Source organism: Ammodytes marinus (assembly GCF_949987685.1).
Source record: "Ammodytes marinus genome assembly, chromosome: 6".
NCBI classification, from domain to species: domain Eukaryota; kingdom Metazoa; phylum Chordata; class Actinopteri; order Uranoscopiformes; family Ammodytidae; genus Ammodytes; species Ammodytes marinus.
Genome location: NC_137235.1, coordinates 11,671,528 through 11,692,425, shown reverse-complemented (window position 1 = coordinate 11,692,425; position 20,898 = coordinate 11,671,528). Strand labels below are relative to the sequence as shown.

The 20,898-nt window shown below is 38.8% G+C and overlaps 1 protein-coding gene across 1 annotated transcript in view; it reads left to right on the top strand.

Moving 5' to 3' along the window:
• gstcd (glutathione S-transferase, C-terminal domain containing) overlaps nucleotides 1–20,898 on the top strand; it is a 44,458-nt gene that overhangs the window by 8,456 nt on the left and 15,104 nt on the right. Inside the window, exon 5 of the mRNA XM_080029116.1 lies at nucleotides 2,284–2,377. Coding sequence (XP_079885242.1) covers nucleotides 2,284–2,377 — 94 coding nt within the window. The remainder of the gene's footprint in view (nucleotides 1–2,283; nucleotides 2,378–20,898) is intronic.

The following is a 20,898-nucleotide window of genomic DNA, read 5'->3' as shown; positions in this document are numbered from 1 at the left end:
TTGAAATATCTCACTTTGAATGTAATGAGTCTATATAATATATTAGTTTCACCATTTAGGTTGAATTACTGAAATAAATGAACTTTTGCACGATATTCAAATTTTTCGAGTTTCACCTGTATATACAAGTTTAAATGTTATTTTGATTGATTGATTGATTCTTTTAATGACCACACAGCCAGGCTGGTGGAATTTGTTATCAGTACAGCTTGGTACAGATTCCAACTTACAAAACATATAACACAGATGTACATACAGACATACACACTACACAATACATAAGGGCCATGCTTAATCCTCAGCGTTCAGAGTTCAGAAAGTTTATTGCAGTTGGGATGAAACTGTTTTTGAACCGGGTTGTTCGTAAGGCAATGTTCCTGTAACGCCTCCCAGAGGGCAGTAGCTGGAAGGCATAGTGTGCAGGGTGAGTGGGGTCGGAGATGATTTTCTGTGCTCTGCGTAGTGTCCGTTTGTGGTATAGTGAATCAAGGGATGGTAGGGGTGTGCCAATAATTTTGGATGCTCTGTTGATGATGCGTTGAAGTTTCTTCCGGGAGAGTGAGTTTAGACTGCCTTTTCTTCACTAGGTGTTCTATGGGCAACAATGTTTCATTCATCAGGTAGTGTCATATTAAAGGTGCATTACAAATACGTAGCCGAACCCAACACAGATGTCAATGATTGACCAAGTTGTTGTTGCTTCTTTTGTACAGGTATTTATTTATTTGAGATTTTGTTCTACTATTGCCATAAGTCAAAGTATATTAATTTTTTTATCTAGAAATATACTTACAATAAAAACCATTGCTGATCATTTTCGACCATGGCTGTAGCCACATTGTGGTTGGGTGGAACAGCTTTAAACTGAATCTCTTGTTTAATTGTGGCCCTTCAAAACAAGAAGCCCAGCTACTGTCTACTTTCTAAAATACCTGACATGCTTTCCTACAGTGCTGACAACAAAAATTGCACTTCCAAGTCCATTGCATTGCCATCCAGAAAAGTATTGCTGTAATATTAATGTGTGCAACTTACACTGCAGTTTAGTTGCCATTGGCACTGTGTCTGAAAAAGTGCTGATTTCACTCCATTGGTACATTGAAGGCTGTAATTCTTGCTGTTCTTGTATTGGATTGCATCAGATTCTAAGCTGTTTTCAATATTCCTGTCCTTAAATAAGGCAGACAAAATGTAAGAATAGACAATTTTGATACAATGTAATGCACGCACACACACACACACACACACACACACACACACACATGCTCGCACGCCAATACACACTAACACACACGCATGCACGCACTCACACACACACACACACACACACACACACACACACACACACATGAATAATTAAAGTACTGGTGTCAGCAAAAAGGACATTCAATATCAATAACATAGTGTTAATCGCAGGTTGGTTGAATTGCATTGCATTGCGTTGCATTACATCATACAATTGTTAATATTTTTGTCGTCTCTCAGAATTGTCAGCATATATTCAAGTTAATTATTTATTTATTCATTAAACTGTATACATTGCTGTGACTTGACCTTGGCAATATGTTATTACATGAGGCATACAGAAAATAATAAGAGTGAATTATTTACTATAGAGATGCAATACCATTGCAAAGAAACCAAAAAAATTTGTGTTATTAATGTACCATGGCGGTATATTGTCACCTTAATTATGTGTATGATATTTTGCATGCACCGCACACCCCTTTAAGTTTTAGGTAAGGTGATTTCATATTTATTTGTGGCCTTATAGGACCTATTATCATACTTAATTAAGGAGGTTGTTCACGTAAAGGCAAACCGCTGTGAGGAAAGATTTTCCAAAACAAGATTTTTTCTTACACTTTCATACAGTATTTACTCTACAGCAATTCCCTACTTGTTATGGACTCTGCTGAAGCACATACTAATTGTTCTCCCTCTTATCATCAAAGAGAAAGAGAGAGAGAGAACTAATAAAGCAGTTTGCCCTGTACGCCTTCATTTTTCTATGTTTCTTCAGTATTTCTCTTTTGGGTGTGTGGGGGTATGTATGTACTGTACTGGTGAACCATTTGTTCTGTCCCTGGGAAGTAATAAATACACTAGTCGTGGTTTTTCCTCAGGTTCGGATTCAGATCAGTTTAACAAAGGGTCTGCTCGAGAAAAGTTCTCCTTTAAATCACTTCATTACCACCATCTGGACCACAGCACCTCAAGGATGTGGAGGGGTTTCCATGGTAACATAAAGTATGTAACTGTGTGTTTGTGTTCCTCACGCAGGAAAATGGCATTGAGGCAGTGTTCGCTCCTCATCCTTGCCCTGCCTGGACCCTCCCATGGGACAGCTTACCAGGAGCTATCAACCCCACTGAAGGTAAAGTCAGATCTCTGCCTCGAGGCTCTTCTCCTCTTTGCTTTCCTTGTATTCTCGTCTTGCCCGTTTAGCCTTTCTAAGATTTATTTTCTTAATAGTTATTTACTCTCTTCATATTCACATTTTCCTATCTTCAGTTTTTTTTATCTCCCCCGTAATCTCTCCCCTATCCCACCTTTCTTTCCACTCCATTTAAGTAAAAACAAAAACTGTTGATACTGTATATGGAGCCAGAGCGCGGAATGTGTTTAAATATTTACATTAAACCTTCCCGTGCTACTGTGGCCTGGTGATTTTTCAGTAGCATCTCGCTGCCTTCCCCCTGAAAGAAAAATATAAGCCACTGTCTGACACATCGCAGCTTTGTATTCAGCAGCCTCAGCTGGACGTGTTTCCCCCAAGAGGCCCCCTAATGAATTTTAAAGTGCTTATCTCGATGTGTTATCGTCCGTGTGTTATGGGTTGAAAGTGTGAAATGGGTCTGTGACAGAGTCAGACTCACAGCAGAAACTCACAAAAAAATGCACACACACTGTAGGTTCAAACTACTAATGTGCAACATCTAACTTGGGCTTATGCCCTGGTGGATACTGATTGCAGAGAGAGCAGTATCTAATAGCCAGGGGAATGGTTGTTGATTGCTGCCCCAGGTGGTACTAGTGAAGCAGAGGGAAGAAATCTCTGTTTCTTTGTCTCCCTTTCTCTTCCCTGCATTGTTTTTCTTCTTATTAGTCAGATGTCTGTGACAAATGTGGTAGGATGTGTTGGAGCAGCAGCAATATATCAAGTGTTATTGCTACAAGAAAAAGGAGGAGGGGTTGATAAATACACAATTTAGATAATATTAAGATGTTTCTTTTCCCTTTGTCATTGGGTTACACATTCACTTTTTGCAACCCTTTGTTTTCACTTGTGTGGCTTATTCTTCCACTAATCAAAGAACAAGGGGGAGATGAGACTGGAAAGGTATTTCATTATCAAGATATATACGGTACCACAAGTGCAGCGTCTCTCGGCTCTTGTGTTTTTGCAGGCCTTGCTCACACTTCATTACCCCCTTTAGGATCCTTTTAATGGAGTATAACTTTGAATCCAAGCAAGTACAAATGAATTGCAGGAAATAAATACCTTTGTTGCACATTGTGGACCCTCGGTTACAAAATGGTTCACAAAAGCATAGGGAATGTTTAAACATAGATAATCAACGAAAGCAATGTTAGGATTTCTTTTACATTAAAAGTAATTCAGCTAATGACATTCACAAAAAAAAAATCAAGTGTCATTTATTTTTTTGTTGAACATTACACACACACATCAATCCAGTATGACAGTATGAATAGGACAGTGACACTCACACACATTTTAAAACTCCTTTGCTAGTTTGTCTATACATTTGGGATCATGGGCCTTGGGACTAGCACTTAATTAGTATTTGTAGTAGTAGTTGTGGAGCAGTGTATGATGTCTTAAAAACTGCACATTAACCTACAGCAAACACTGTTCCAAGTACTGTGTGCTAGATATGAGTCAACACAAGAAATAAACAAACTATCTTCTTTTGATCACACCGTACTAGTTGTAAATGTTTTACAGCCATCTGTGGGCCATTTATGTATTTCCACGGTAAAACTTTATCATCAGTGCCTATAACCCGAAACCCCGCTGACATCTAAACAGAAGTGCTCTTCATGATGTGGGCAGCGTGTCTATTCTGAGAGTGAGAATCACGGTGAGAGACTACATTTCTAGCGGTCCCACTTTTGGTGGCACTCTGCATGATAAACGGCACTATGTTGATATCTCTTTCTGCAGCGTTAGGTTGGTAGGTAGGTAGCCCCTGCGTTTCCGTACTGTGTAATTAAGGAGACGTAGAGAGGAACGGCAGCCAATTTGTCCTGAACCCATTTCCCATCCATCTGCTCCCACAGTATACACACCAACGGCTGCACACACACGCCTACACGTACAGTGGAACAGGGGAAATTGCAGCATTTTTCCCATTATGCATTATGCATAAATATTTCCATACTGGCAAAACTAATAGGACACATACACAAGTCTCTGAGAGCTGTCTTATTCAAATGTACTGGCTGATCACTTTCCTGTAAGTGTATACAGTTGTTTCCGCCTCTGTACTCCGCAGCACCTGATTTAAAATGAAACAATGACTCAAAGGGTAAAGTGCTGACTTTCAGCTTTATATTTGAGTGTTTACAGCCACATTCAATAAACCCTGTACACATTGTAGCCCATTTATCCATCCCCGCCAAAGGTTAAAAAAAGGCTCACCCAATATAGATGTGAACTCAAAGCGCCCTTACAGCTAAATTTCAGCTTTTTAACATTGTTAGAGTTGTTATGTTTGAAATCAATTATGCTGCTATGGAGACACAACTAAAAATATGTATCAGTGTCTACATACTGCACACTTTTATTTCAAATCACACATATAGTAAATATATTATATATATATATATATATATATACTTCAGTCTAATGACCCAACTGATTTGGGCATTCAGAGGTAACACATCGTACACACTGTCGCTCAGGTATGCACAACGTATAGACAAACAAAGAGACCTCTGTGAATGGGAGATGTTTAGGTTTTTGCCCTCTTTGTGTTGAGGGCTGCTTTGCTAAATGTGGTGAGGGCTGTCTGCAGACAGGTAAACAGCGATGTGAATACAGGGGCCATTGTATAGAGCAGCCAAAGTCTTGTCTGCAGTGCTTCACTTAATAGCGGTAGGAAGGGAGGTAGCGAATAAAGGGGGCTAGAATGATGGACTGTGTGACAGTGGGAGATTGAGATAGGGGCGAGACAGCATGAAGAGAGACAAGGGTTATCAGGAGAAAACAAGCCAGGGAAAGAGGGGGCTGAACGAGACAATCAAGCATAACAAATGGAAGGCAGGGCTGGTGTGGAAACCGCATAGTTGTCATGCTTTAGACATGCTGCTATTAGGTCCTCCAGGGTTGTTTTGGTACAAGGAGATGAGATGAGTTCCCATGTCTTTGTCTAAGGTTACAAGAGTATGACAGCAGGTTGAACTGCTGGAGGGAAAACTGGCTATTTGTCTGTCCCCTGTTTCGACTACAGCAGATGTGATTGAGATCGCACAAACTCACACAACTCCACACTTCTTCTTTGTAATCTAATTCCCAATAGAAATGTTGGCCACACTAGAAGTCTTGGGCCCCAGTTTTCAGTGCTTTGCTTGTTTTCAGCACTGTGAACAAGTCTAATGAATAGTTGAACATGTGTCATGTAATGTTTAGCTTCCAGATACTCCTCAGATGCTTACCATATTGGTTTGTAATAGATAGACCTGTCTGTAAGATGCATCAAAGATGGAATAACAATCAGATAAGACCTTTCAAATATTTGATCATGTGTAGGCGGATACTGTTTATTTTATCTTCCTTTTTATCTTCTGTCCATAAAACTCTTTCTTTGGCTTTGATTTAAACAAAAGGAAAGTTAACATTTTTTGAAAATGTTTTACAGCCATGGTGCTCGGAGGAACTTTCAGTTTGTGTTAATTCTTGCACCCCCTTTGGACAAAAGCGTTCTTTTACTACACCAGCTGTATCCTGGGTGAGTGTACCCATGACATAGCCTAGAAATCCAGACCCTGATATCTTGAACGATAGAGGGTCTGGCCACAATCAATAGTAATTTCCAACTCAAGGGGCGGCTCCTACTCGTGCATTTAAAATGCCACTGCACACAGTTGGATAGCACTACAACCAATCAGAGCGATGCACAAGGGGACGTATTAAGTCCCGTTCGTTTAGCGAACAGCTGTTAAACTGTTAAATTAAACTTTTGCCGTGGTCGGTCGGCAAAACAGAACATTTCTCTTACTTGCTAATGAAAGATTTGAGTGCCGTCTTCCAAATCGTAAAGGGTCGAGGCCAAAGCAGTCTCAAACTCACACAACATATCCGCAGCCATCTTTTGATGTTTACTATCACGGCTTCGACGTCGCATGCACGTCACTGTCGTCATCCGGTTACGTCCGCCCCAGAGCACCATACAAAGGGCTCTGGCCCGCCCATATTAGATGGAACCAATTGAAACGTGAGTCGGGATTTCTCGACTTTGTGAAATAGCTTCAATGGAGAGTGTCCAGACCAACAGACGCAGCAAATTTAATTTGCCAGCGCCTAGTGCCAGGTCTGGGAATGCCAGGCTACCCATGACAAAGGCATTATGAAAAACTATATAAAAACACCATTCTTTGCACCGATGGTCTCGTATGCTGTGACACGTCATTTATGATCATCAGAGGAAAAATTTGACTGTTTCAGAAATATTTAAACGTTCCTCGTATCACCCTTTAAGTAACGTGGCAATTGAAAGTGCTTTCCATTAATTATTAAAAGCAAAAAACTAATAATAGACACATCACACGTAATGATGTCAAATTAGCTCTGATATAGAGATGTATCAATATCGTCCGCTGGTAAAATCCTTTTGGCTGTCTGTAATAGGTTTGATTATGCCTCAGGCATATCATCTCAATCTTATTTAATGTTGATTCATGTCCATATTATTAGATGTCTCATTACATCATAATTTGCTTAGATGAGATATTGAGTGCCCTTAGGACACAGTACTATTTATCCCTGCTGCACTTCTAGAATTATTATAACCTTTAAATAAAGGAATATTGCAAAGATTTAATTCAATCTAATTGAGATGTGTTTCTTTAAGAGGATCATAACATGTCGTCATTCCCTTTTCTCTGCTGCCCGATATTAGTTCACCTAGTGCTTTATCTGATTATTATCAGTCTGATGAATTCTCTTTACAGGTTATATTCATTCATAATAGTAGTTTGAGGCTGTTTCAACAAGATTAGATCTTAAGATCAGATGAGATAATCAAAGGGCTACCAATATACATAGCTTTGTTGTATTAAAATGTATTCAGGCAGATGTTCCACTTCTCATATGACAGCCTGCTGTTCAGAAACCCCAAATTGAAAATCCCAGACTTAAAAAGCAGCCCTAATCAATACTTTTGTATTACCGATGGATAAAATGATAAAGGTCTGCATTTCCCCTCGGATCTTTTGGGGCTTTTCTGCTGGTAAACGTAGTGGAGCGTTTAGCAGCTTAAGAGCCAGATATATCCCTCAGGACTTTGACCCAAAACAAGGTTTAAAGGAGAGCAAATATTGCTATTGTTGTCTAGGTGACCAAAACACCATTTTTAGAGTGAATTCTAATGTTGCCCTGCTGGATATGTTAGTGAGCAACTGTTGGACATCCACCATAACACATTTACAAGGTGTTAATGTGTCAATGTTCTGTTTACAGCTTGCAGTGCTGCACAAGCCCTCTCAATAAACCAACATATACAACTAATTAATGTAGGCTTATAGCAAAAACAAACAAGCCAAAACACAAGTTTCTAACATAAATTAAACCTGGAAGATACATTTTTAAAATGTTATGTTATTTTGCAACTCAAATATGTCCTGCTTTTGGGATCTACTTTTGGATATAGAAATTGTGGGAGTATTTCAGAAGGCATAGATAAGAGTCCACATAATCCATGCGGCCTGCGTATTAGCGCATCAGCTAAAGCTGAGAGATAATGTTGACTGATTCCCTCTCCCTTTTCTCTGTGTTCACTGTGTTCTCCTGCAAATGCATTAGTGTTGTTTTGGGTTTGCTCTGAGTTCAAAACAAGTGATAAAGGTTGGAGTGTGCCTGTCCGACACCTTTCATACTTTTGTCAGACAAATGCCAAAGGCAATTAAGATGGAAGACAAGTTGGTTGGTCAACGTTATTAAATGTTAATGTCTGGAAACCGTGGCTGTTTGTACAAATGTCTTGTGAACCATGGCTGTCTGTACAAAATGTTGTGGAAACCAATCTAGTAGATGCCGAACTTCACTGGATAAGTAAATATTTGACCTGCTGGTGCCAGGTGAAAAGTCAGGGACACACCACGACCAGCAGACTTATTTATATCATGACATTTTCATCTGGATCAAAGTTGTGGAGATAAAGCCTAATTGTTAGAGAGGCTGAAATCAGCATGTACAGCAGCGTTGTGATATTTTCTGCTCGCCTTCAAGGAGTGGTTTGTGCTTATGAGTTTGGTGCCCAGAGTTGTCGGTGCATGTGTAATTAAAGGTAAGTTGCCTGTTATTAAAAGTAGAGATCAGAGGTTTTTTTGGAGTGCATATGTTAATCCAAACACATACCGTTGACGTGAATTAAAAATTGAACTAAATTAGTGGGGACATCTGTGAGCACTTTGTGCTGGCATTCGGTTAAAACCTCATTCCCTTGAGCTCACAGGCCCAAAACAGCAGGTGGTGACTCTTAAATCACAACTCTCATTCTCAATTAATTGAACTCATTAGAGATTAAATTGGAGATTTAAAGCTATGCCGTAAACGTAGGACCAAGCACAAAATGCAACCTGCTTATTTACTCCTAATTAGAAGGATAATTGGCACTTTATTTCTACAATTCAAGTTCAAACACATCTAGTGTCTCCCTGGAGGGGTACCACAGAGCTTCACTGCTTGCAGTGATGTTTGAGTTGTGCCTATTAAAATGCAGAGCCACTGGCTGCCTCCACATCGAGCTCCCTGCAAATGTCATATCATGAATATTCATTTGTCTCCTTAGTTTTGTTTTGTTCAATAATCTCTGGTGAAGCATTGCGGCATAGGTATGGTGCGTTGAGACAATTTGCTTAACCCTCAGCCAGCTTTCAGTGAGTTTTGGATTACATAGTGTTCTTTACGCTGTTTAACTAGGCTCATAATTAATTACTGATTAGTGTTGTCAGTCAAGAGCATACTGAAAAACCTCTTCACAGGCCTTTATTGTTTAGCACAGTTAAAACATTTTCTTTATGTCTTGTATGTTTGGAATTTAGAGATGAATTTGAAGGCTTAAACAGGTTTGAACAGATTCAATGTAATACATGTTCTGTTATTTTGTAGTTGTTCATGCATTTTGACTTTTGCCTGCATACAAACATGAGAAGTGTTTTGGATGTGGTTTGCCTGGATGATGAACACACTTCTAGCATCACTGATAAAAGATGATTAACAGAAACTCATTGATTGCATTTTTGATCTGTAACATTATAACTGCATCATATGCAAGTTATACTCTCAATAAAAGGTGTTCGCATACAGTATGTGTAGAGGTTATGAGTGTATCTTTGTTATAGAAAGAATGATGTTCCCATGAATTGGGAATGTATGTTTATATAGAGAGTTTTGCATCCATTGGCATTTAATGTAATGTATTATTTCACTATTTGCTATACATTATCAAGCTGTAACTTGTAATGATGGTTTATGAAAAGGTTTGATTGAAAACCAACTTTACTTTTCCTTTTTTTACCCATATGTAAACTGTGCAAAATATATCTTACTTTTTTTATTATAGTTGCCGAAAGATTTCCAAAAAATATAAGTAATACAATCGTTTACATTAAAAAAAATAATCAAGTCACTTTTACCATTATACACATTCTTAAAGCTAAACTGAACCAAATACAGTATATATGTACAAATATGAACAAGGATTTGGTTGGGCTGTGGTCATGCATCTTAGTTTGTCAAAAACTACCAGTTTTCAGGTATTAAAGTTTAAAATTGCTGCCATTTAGTTGCATTATACAATGTGAAGCGTTGTTTGGAGGCGGCATTAAGGCAAAGGAAGTCAATGGAGAGATGCCAATGTTGGTGAACAGATGCAGATCTGCACTTGTTCTAATCCTGTGTAATACAGAGGGTGCAGTGGAAAATAAATACTAGGTGAATCCAAATTAGATGAATTATATGTTCCACTGCGGTCTTGAACAAATGTAGTTTCTCCATTTAGAATCTCAGATTCTAAATGCAGTAACACCATACTTCAGTTGGAAAGATGCTCAGTACATATGTCACTTTCATTTGCACAATTTGTGGCTTGGCATGTTGTGTCATAAATGTTCAGACTGTTCTTAATTATAGGAAATACTTCACAGAACAGGTCTGAGTAAAAAGCACTCTCTTTTGTGTGTTATTTTATTGGTCCTGTTGTGATCCTTTTTTAATTATTATTGGTGCAAACTCCTAACAACAGATTTAAAGCATTTTGCAATTTCCATCACTACGTATTCACTATCACTTTTGTATTTGTTCTTCCTGTTCCTTGGCAAAGGGATCTCACTGGAATTCTGTCGGCATATGCTCAGAGTTTCAAGGCCTATTGTTATGTTCTGTATCTGGTAAACAAAGTAATAGTAGAGGGTGTCGTATTTGATGTCACTGTGTTTTGTGAGATGTGTTACTGTTGTGGAAGGGCCCTTCTCCATTGCCCACATGTAATTTGGCTCAACAAAAGTTTGCATGTGGATTTTGGGATGCATGCCTCAGTTTTCTGTGTTCCAAGTATTGCTGTATAGAGGAGTTTTCTCTCATGTTTTTTACACTCGCAGGATGTTTGCTAATATGGCTGAGGGTGATTTGTGAGTTGTGCGTGTATGTGTTAGTGGCAAAGGCCTCTGTAGCTTTGACTTTTCGCAATGGCTTTTACATACACAATTGTAAATATGTGCTGTTAAAATGTGACACAACTGGTAAAAACATATACTTTTTTCCATACTTCATAATGTAATACTATTAATTTACTAATTTGAGTTTATATTCTAGAAGAAGTAGTAAGAGGGAGGGTTAATTCTGCGGGAACTGCAAGAATAGCTTGTATGAAGTGTTGAAGTGTATAGTGTATGTGGCCACTCTGAATTCACTTGATTCTTGTCCCACTTTCCTGAATAAAAATATGTATTTGTGCATTTGCAGATATAAGGGAGCATAAACACATGTTGAGAAAGTATATACTTTCTTTCACTGTGAAATACATTTATATTGCAGAGAACACTATGGGGAGAATGGGTAGAAACATCTCTCAAAAAAGAGTATTTGTTGTAGAAGTTTTCATTTTTAAACACCAGGAGTCACCAGTGATAATTTAAACAAAATGCACAGAGTTAAAGGGAGGATTCCTTTATGTTCCTCTTAGAGGGGCCCTGGCTTTAACAACCCAGTGTGTCTCTTAACAAAACCAGGAGGAGCTGGGACACCAGCCGGCTGGAACCCAGCCAGCCATTATTTATCCTTGAGTTAGCACTGCAACGCTGGAGCTAAAAGCCACACTGACTGGAAGACTTTTACAAAGGTGGCAGGCCAAGAGACAGTGACATGGCCCTCCACAGATGCCAGTGGTGTGCCACCCCTTCCCTGACTCTGACAGCTCTGGCAGAGTACAGAGAGCACGCTATGAAGGGGAAGGAGAGTGCACTGAATAAAAACAAACTGCTTAGTTTGAAAGGGTAATTGTGGTGGAAGGTTTTCAGGAGACATACCAGGATGGAACAGCTGAATTTAATATATTCTGTATGCTTTATTTTCAGGAACATAAAGTATTTTTAAAGGCAAAGTGCTGAAGAAAATTGGTAGACCATAACAACTTCTTTTTGTGCTCTTTAATAAGATATTGAGAATGGCTATTATGGTGTGTATAACAATTTTCAACATACAGTCATGCAACAAAATCCCAAGTCAATAATTGCATTGCATTGGCGATGTTTAAAGTATAAATGACTTGAGTTGTTCATACCTCCAGGTTTATGCATCATACCAAAGATCTGGTTCAAACCCGACATGAAACAGACACCCCAACAATAGTCAAGAATGCAATTATCAACTTAACTTAACTTTTACTAACGATATATCTATTAAATTAACAATGAATAAAAAATTACAAATTCCCATTTGAAATTCCCAAGAACCAATGGGATGTCTTTATCATTATCCAATTTACAATAATCATATTCCTTGGTATTTTTACACAAGTAAAAGTTTTGGTGGAGTGTGCGCCATGCATCTCACTAGATTTTACAGTAGCTTAATGTAGCCTCAATAATACATCAATAGTGTTGACATTCGACACAATTCAATGATTTTCTCTCCAGGGTTCTTAGATCATGATGAGTGAATGAGTGCTTCCATTTCCTAGTTGGTCAGTTCGGTTTCCAGTGGTGCATTATAGTAAAGGATAAGTTGAGGGAAGTACTGAGAAATCCAAGGTCTATAACAACTTTACTTTTTTTTATATCCCAGGTTTCTATATTAAAATGTGAAATCCATCTCAAAAGTTTTCCTCGTGGACAAAGTGTACCGAGTGTGAGGCTGTGTAGCCTCAGGTCCTTTGCTTGTTACCTGTGCTGAGCTGTGAATGTTTATGTCAGGATCAGTGCACCTCAGCCATTTGGAAACTCCCAAAACAGCCAAAAATGTTCCTCTGCCCATGGCAAATACAACTTCTCTGGCAAGATAGATCGATTCCAAACTTCCAAAGTTTTCGAGCAGAGGAGTGTAGACAGTGTGGGTTGCCACGTCCACTACAAACAGTGGAGCGAACAGCACTCGGGAGACAAATTGCAAGCCAACATTTATCCTACGCACTGAATGTTAGCCAAAAGGATAGCGATTGCTCCGTCTACTATGTGCCGGTATTACAATGTTAGTCTAACTATCTCGGTTTCACTGATTTATATTTCAGAAGCATTAACATTCTTCACAACACATACTATTTGATGAAAAAAAACGTTATGTTGCCATGCTCAATGTGAGGGTTGGAGAGGGTCAATGTTATGCTTGTTGTCAGCTATTTTGACAAGTGCAGTGAACCTACACAACGTCAAAAGCCTCACAGTCACAATCTACCCTTTTAAACACTTTGGCATGTTACAACACATAACGTTGGCTTAACATTCATCTTAATTTTGCACGTCTTGTCCTGATGTCCAAATTATGTCCTGAAATAAGGTTGTCTCCTCACAGCTGGATTTGCTTTACATGCCATTCACAGATTTTCCTGTAAATAACTATATATTTTTATAGTAATTCTGAGAAATGGAAAAAAGTTATGAGACTTTATAAGTCTTAGTGTAAAACCTGTGTTTTTTTTGAGAATTTTTTTTTTATCAATATGTGCCAATCTAAGTTTCTAAAGTTAAAAGTGATATTTTTAAGCAATGGGCGGATGTGATGATCTGTACATTTGTAACAGAAAAAGTCAGTGAGTGGGTGTATTTGGAAGAGCAAAATTGATGCCTCAGTGTGGTTGTTTGCCCTGTTTAAAACAAAACACTGCTGACATGGGAGATCCATCATTATCCAAACCTCTGGTCTACAGCTACGTCTGGTCATGTTTTGACAGGCATTCCAAACCTGTTGAAGGATGCACAGTGCAATGTTTTTTTTTCCTTTTGTGTTTGTCTTCATTACCTTTCATTTTTCATGTCATCACAGTCTTATACAAACACACTGAAACATTTGGTGACTGCTACTGTGAAAGAAAACTTTTCAACAATTGGAGCCTCGACAAGATTATATTTAGTTACTGCTCGCTGTATAGCCTCAAACCTTTCTAAATACCTCACAGTAGAATTGCAGTTTGGTTACGTGGTGTTGCAGCTTTCACCATTGTTCCCCAGCATATTTACACTGCCAGAAAAGGGACAATAAATTCAGATTTCTCTCCTGTAATTAATTACTGTCAACACTCTGCAAGGATGTGCCAAAGTTCGTTTCCTCATGCACTGGTCCATAGATTTCCATAATGAGAAACATATGGTCAAATGCAAGCTTTTCCGCACCAGTGCATACGCCTTTAAGTGTCAACAAGCCATTTGAAAATTTCAAATTATGGAGAAGAGACATTGCGAGTCGCCCGCAGCAGTCCATGCCAAGGTAAAACTAAAGCCCTGCCAGCTAGATATTGTGGGGATTCATGAAAATGTCGGTCACTGCCAGAATCCTGTCACATAAAAACAAAACAATTGTTGAAGGTGCCTTTATCTTTATGGAACTGTGATAAATTATATATAGAAATTAATGTCACACAAAACAAATCCAGCACTGAGGACATAACCTTATTTAATGGAAAGCTGTTGTTATTTGTGGGTTTGTATTTTATTTATTTTTTTACTTTTTGTGCGACCGTTGTCTGTTCTTCTTTCCTGTTTTCACTTTTGTGAGTAGTGAGTGTACACATTAATTAATTAATTAGTCAATTCTGTGTTGTTTTGAATATATTCAAAGAAAAGGTTTCAAATGTGCTCTACGTTAATGGGACAGTTTCGCTTGCACCGACTGTAGCAAGTGTGTAATTAGCTGCGTGTAATGGAGTTTTAATTAGCTATGTGCCAAATGTTTCATATGCAAAAAAACATCTATAACAATTTAAATCTGTTGTAATGGTGCAGCCATATAAACTGTGGCCCCATTGGGTAAAGAGTTCACTGATTATAACCATCATAAAGCTTAATTGAGGTAGATACAGCATGCATGTCTATTACTGCCACATAGTTTTGATATTTATTTCACTTAAAGATTAAGGTAATCTAAAGAAATTTTAATAATGAAACTGGTTTAAGCGTTTCGTTATGTCTTTTTTTAATGCTGTTATTAGCTTTAACCCCTGTATGCATTCGTCAGATTCGCAGACATTTTATTTCACCTTTGTTATTGAGCTCCTGGTGGTGTGTTTATTAGGTAGTAAGGAGCACTCTTTTTCTTAGTTAGTCGGTTTTACTCCTGTAGAGCCCATATATGCAGTTCACGGCACTTAAGGGAACATCAGATTGCACTCCTCCAGTCTCATAAAAGAAATGCAGTGTGCTCTCTCACACCAGGCAGTTTAACAGTCACGGGTGCATTAGCGGGCCTTTCATTCGTTCATGGCACATTCACACACCTGGAGCAGTTGGTGCTTAGTCAACGTGTATGTTCAATGTTTTATTCAGCAGTGACAAAAAAAACGTTTTGCTGCCACAGGACTTAGTGTTAACAGGTGTACTTTTAATGTCAGTTTGCTTTAGTTTTTAAGCTCTCCAGTTTTCCTTGAAGCTCCCACACCAGCCTATGCACTCATTTTAACGACACACACTCAAATGTTCAGAGCAGCTGCAGAGACAAGAAAATATTGTCATTGTATCTCTGACAGCCCAACGCTGGTACATGCATGACTACTTGTGATACGATCCATTCAATCATGATACGATCAGAGCTGCAGGATCAAGCTGAGAGGATAATGATCCACCACACCTTCCTGTTTGTATTTTAATGGCAGAACACTTACACAAAACCTGTGTGTGCCCCTGTGCCTGCCTATGCGAACAAAAATATTTAGATTGCTTGGATATGGATTGTGCAACCCCAACGAATGCTGCGTCATTCCATGTAAACCTAGATATGCTTATGTGTCTGAAAGGTTTGCTGTTCAAATAAATATCTCTAACTAGAGGATATATGTATGTATGTTTCCTTCTTTCTTACCCTTTTGAAAGTTTATCTTGTTTTATTGACCTGTACTTTGGCAATTACAATTGTAACACCGTCTGAATTTATTGTTACATTGAAATAGAGATACATTGGTTCAAAAATAGTACAAATGAACCATCAAAATACTTTTGAGTTTGTCCAGCGAATTTAAAATACATAATAATTGCCTCTTTTAGTACATCTTAATCTTACATGTTCTTTGAAGTGGCCCTTTTTAGAACCATGCAAATAGTTTATCTTCCACGTAGGTCCTTTGCAGACTGTCGTCGTCTTCTACCTCGACATCCAGTGACACCATATTTCTTGGGGTCTGACAGACTACTCTGTCTGGGACATTTCTGTGGTAAACACGTCTGGAGACGCTCTCCACTCATAAGGAATGCATTTCCTCCTTGACAGCAAAATGCGTAACGTGAGCCAACAGATAACACCTTTAGGTTACTGGACACTTCTGGGGGGGCTGAGTAGCTCTGGTGTGCACACTTAAGATGGAGATATGCAACACGCTCACTCTGTAGCACAAGAGCTGGTACTTTCTCTGTTTACAGATACTATGAACTGTCGTGAAAACTGAATACTGAAGAATTCCTCATATATAAGTGAACTTCAGCTCGTTCAAATGTAGATTATATTCCTTATATATTTTGACCAGTGTACCAATAACTAGAATTAGTAATATCTCAAAACAAACATACAATCCAAATGATAAGTTTCAAATTGTTGAAGTCACTTTTCATAATCTAAACTGGGATCTTTGACCGGCTCTCCTTATGTTTGCTATTTCAACCAGCATGTCCTTTAGCTGTCGGATGCTGCAGAACCCAAACAGAGGGCCCCGGTGCCACAGCTGTGTGTTTACATTCTAGTCTGTGTGATTGACCTGCTTGATAAAATCCTGGGCAGTTCTGTAGTATCACGGGGGGAGAGCGAGGAGATCAGGGTGCACTTCCAGTAGCAGTGGTGGTAGACTTTTTAAGCATTAAAGGACACAAGGGCTAATGGATTCTCAGTCTCCCCCGATGATGCAGCCACAGCATGTTTTCCCCTCACTGAGCACTAGGAGATGTCAAGGCAGAGTCAACCTGCTGGAAAAACTGAAAAATACATTTCTCTGATTCCTAAACTGTTATTGGCTGTAGCAGGGCGGTACACAGACATCAAGGGGAGTGGGCTCAAAAAATGTAATTCAAACGGGAACATTTTTGACATTTTTTGATGTGCCATTTCTCTATTTGACTTGTATTTTCTACATTTTGTAAGTTGCCCTGTATGACAGGAAAAAAGTTGTAATGTTAATTAGATAGGATCCCTTGGGTCCTATCTGTACAGACTTGAATATCCTGTAACATGGTCTCTGACCTACAGCTAACTTGTTTACATGAATATGTTTTTGCATTTTTTGACTTAATGCCTGACTACTTGCTAAAACATTGTAGCTCGTCCTCAGTCTTGCATATACAGTATAGCGTGGTTTGAGTAATGACAGAGGAGGAGAGTTGAGTTAGTGTGCACCTGTCAACAACTCATTTGCTCGTGAATCATTCGGGCCTGGCTAGATGACCAGTTGCAGGCAGTTTCCGTCATACTTGTGAACACTGCATCTGTTTATAAAATGGCTGGAAGGCAGTTAGGATACATGAGAAAACCGTGGGAGAACAATAATCTCTGTGCAGATAAGCATCTATCCTTTGAGCTCTCCCTGGTTCTAATGGTCTGTGATTGCTTTTCCTTCTCTGAGTTAGGGCTGGGATCAAACTTTCAAGTTTCCATTCCAAGCTGTACCATCCAGTTTTAGACCATTCAGATGCAGAGGTTGTTCATTTAGGCTGATCTCACGTCATAGATAATTCTCAAACTGGCAACTTTGGCATCATGTTGGCGTGTAATTTTCATTTTTCATTTAACTTTTATTTATCCTCGAGAGATCAATTGAGGGGTGACCCTCATTTTCAATGACGTCGAGTTCAAACAAATTCAAAGGAAAAACAACAATACATAAACAATATTCAACGCAAATAGTAATAGTAATGGTTTTGCTTATTGAATAGGGATCCTTCAGTCAGAAGGACGGGCTTCATGCCCTGCATTGATGAATACTCTTCCTGACCTTGTGACTAATAGCTGCATGTTGATAACTGAGACACAGAGACAGTACAGCTGCATTCCATTTATCTCATACTAGAAGGGTAACAGCTGTGACAGGGCTGCCAGCGAAGGGTCACAAGGAAGGTTTACATACACTCTCTCACAGGCAACGTGTGGATTTCCCCGTTATGCCGCTTGACTTTTTCTTTATTATTTTTATTTTTTATTTTTTTTGTTGAATTGATTGACAAGCACAAACACAACATTTTGCACAGACATTAATGGTTTTCAGATGATACATCCTTAAACTAATGACCTTCTCATCAGCCTAAACTGATTGGATTAATAAACTGCTTGGGTTTAATGCTAATTAGAAACATGTTAGTATGCTGACATGTTTAACTAAGATGATGAGCATGATAAACAATGTTCCTCACCCTGACCATGGCATACCTATTCTCTATTTGCTACTTTTTAAAATCGTAGGTATAAATTATGAAATATTCTGCCATTGAACGGTCACTGAACATCATCCATTATCCACACTCTTTCTCGCAAGTGGATTTCAATTCTGAATGACAAATGATGATGTCTCATTGAGCCCCCGGGGAGGTGCTTGTCTACGTGACCCTCATAGCAAAGACGCAATGTGGGAGAATGGCCTTCTGGGCTTGTTACCTGGGGGACCACTGGCTGTTAGGGTTGAAGGATACACGCAGTGTGAAACTAAATACATCTCTTACAACAGGACAAATGGGAGAGGTGAGAAGATCACGTTCACAGATAGCAGCATCAATTTGACCAATCTTGTAGTGAGTGAAAAACAAAGTGACATAGCCCAGAATTTGTGATGGATTAAAATATTGATACCTTTTATTTGTGCTAATTCTGAGCATTATTTTAAGCAATGGTGCAATTGACAACCAATGAAATATTGATTAACTGCTAAATATTGAATAGCCACTCAGATCATCTACACAGCCAGAAAGAGAAGCCTACATAAAACTTGAAATTAGGTTATTGGACGTTGACAGATAAACTGTCTTTTGGGGATTTAATTGTTCTGTGATTTATATTAATGATAACGGTAATTAAAGCAACTGCATCTTTAATTTGTACATGTTAAGGCATTATGAAAGCGTCTTGTTATTTGTGTCATTAAGCCTTTATGCAAATGTTTAGTATTCTTGACATACTTTTTCACTTCTACTTTCTCTAACATTCTCCATGATGTCTATCAGAATTCTAGTGAACTTCATTTGGGTAACCCAGGTAATACTGACCTCTCTCAGTATTACACTTTTCCTTGGGACCACATTAAAAATGAAATAAGAAACAAAAGCGGTGGTCAACTCACATGTGTTTAGCTCTTCTGCTGTTGCCGCCCACTCAGCCATTCATTGCTTATGGGTTTGACCTCAAGACCTTTCAATAAACAAAGTCTTGTTTGAGTAGAAAATCTGAAAGTGAAGTTTATTATCTAAAAAGAGATCACATGGCTAGCATGTGAAATACATCAACATACTGTGCAGTCCCCTGCACTTTGTCCAGCTTTATAGCTCCTTTCAGCACATTGTTCTGATTGTAGCGTGATTTTTCAGATGCAGCAGGCAGCTGTTTTCCAGCAAACACATTCTAAATGCAGGCTATGCACTGCCTGCCCAGCAACAAATGGCAGCTACTATACATAGTACAGCTATAGTAGAGCATTTCTCAGTAAAAGAGTCAGACAACACCGGGTCGGTGGAGACAAAAAACAGAGCTATAAAAGTAAAGTGAATATTGGACTTATATTAATCAGGCTACCTAAAAGCAGGATGATGCTGTTAATCCATATCTTTTAAATGTGTATATAGCTTAGTTTTTGATAACAGGTTTGCCATTTTAACTCTAGTAGTTAATTATATTTCAGTGTTGTGTTTCCAGCCCCTTTCCGCTGCGCTCAAGTGGCTAAAAAAATCAGTTATGCAGATTTGATTTGTTCTACGTCACATCGAAGCACTGATACTGATTATTTTTTTTGATTATTCAGTGTCTCCGCACTCAGCCACGTCTTAGATCCCCATTTCTATTTTATTCTGGACTGTTGACTTTCATAACACTCTGTAATACAATTTGCAATGAATCTTAATGTATTCAGATGCATCAGAAGGCCTCTATGCTGTAGCCTCTCTAAAGCAATGGATACATCGAAGTGCCTCCACCCCTGTGAATTAGTCGTTCAAATGAAGATCAGAGTCTTGTCCATTAGCCTACCTCCCTGCTGTTTCTCTGTGTTTATATTCATCCTTCACTTTCATTATTGTGCTCTCCCTGCAGCTGGTATCTTCTCAATAACAGCTAGTATGAGAGCTGAATAATGCCACTGTAACATTTTCTATTTGTGTTGCCGGAATATAAAGCCTATTGCGACCTGTCCTCCCTTGTTGTCATGTTGCCTACAAAGCAGTGTGCGGGAAGGTGTGGGAATAATATTGTTCTGATATTCTAGTTGTGTGCATATGAGTGTGCGGGGTAAATTAAATGCTCATCACTCTAGATTTATGGACCAGATACGGCACCAGCATATAGCGCATCAACGGCTCACTGCCGATGTGGCGTGCTAGGAGACGGGGGATGAAGAGGCTGGAGACTGAAATGTGTTTTGAGTTAATGCGGTACGCACCGCTGGCGCAGCAACAGAAAGTTTCCGCCACAAACATGACGGACACTTGATTTTTGGCCCGGAGGCTCACTTTCGATGATGTTGAAAGATTGTCTGCACTCCCTAGATGGCAATATAGGCTGGGAACATGCTGATGAGAGAGTGGAGGCCTTTTTGTCATCTGCGGGCTATATCTATTACCTAAAATGGATTGTTGTAAATCACCATTTTAACAGTTAGAGGTGGGAGGGTTCTTCTCTCACTGAGAAGAGAAAAGATAACAGTAAAGTAATGGAAAATGTGCATGATATTGATATTGATCAATTGATATTGACTTGTCTTTTTGTTGTTAAAGTTTATTATTATTATTATTATTGTTGTTGAGTTTATTTGTAATGAGTTAGTATTAGCT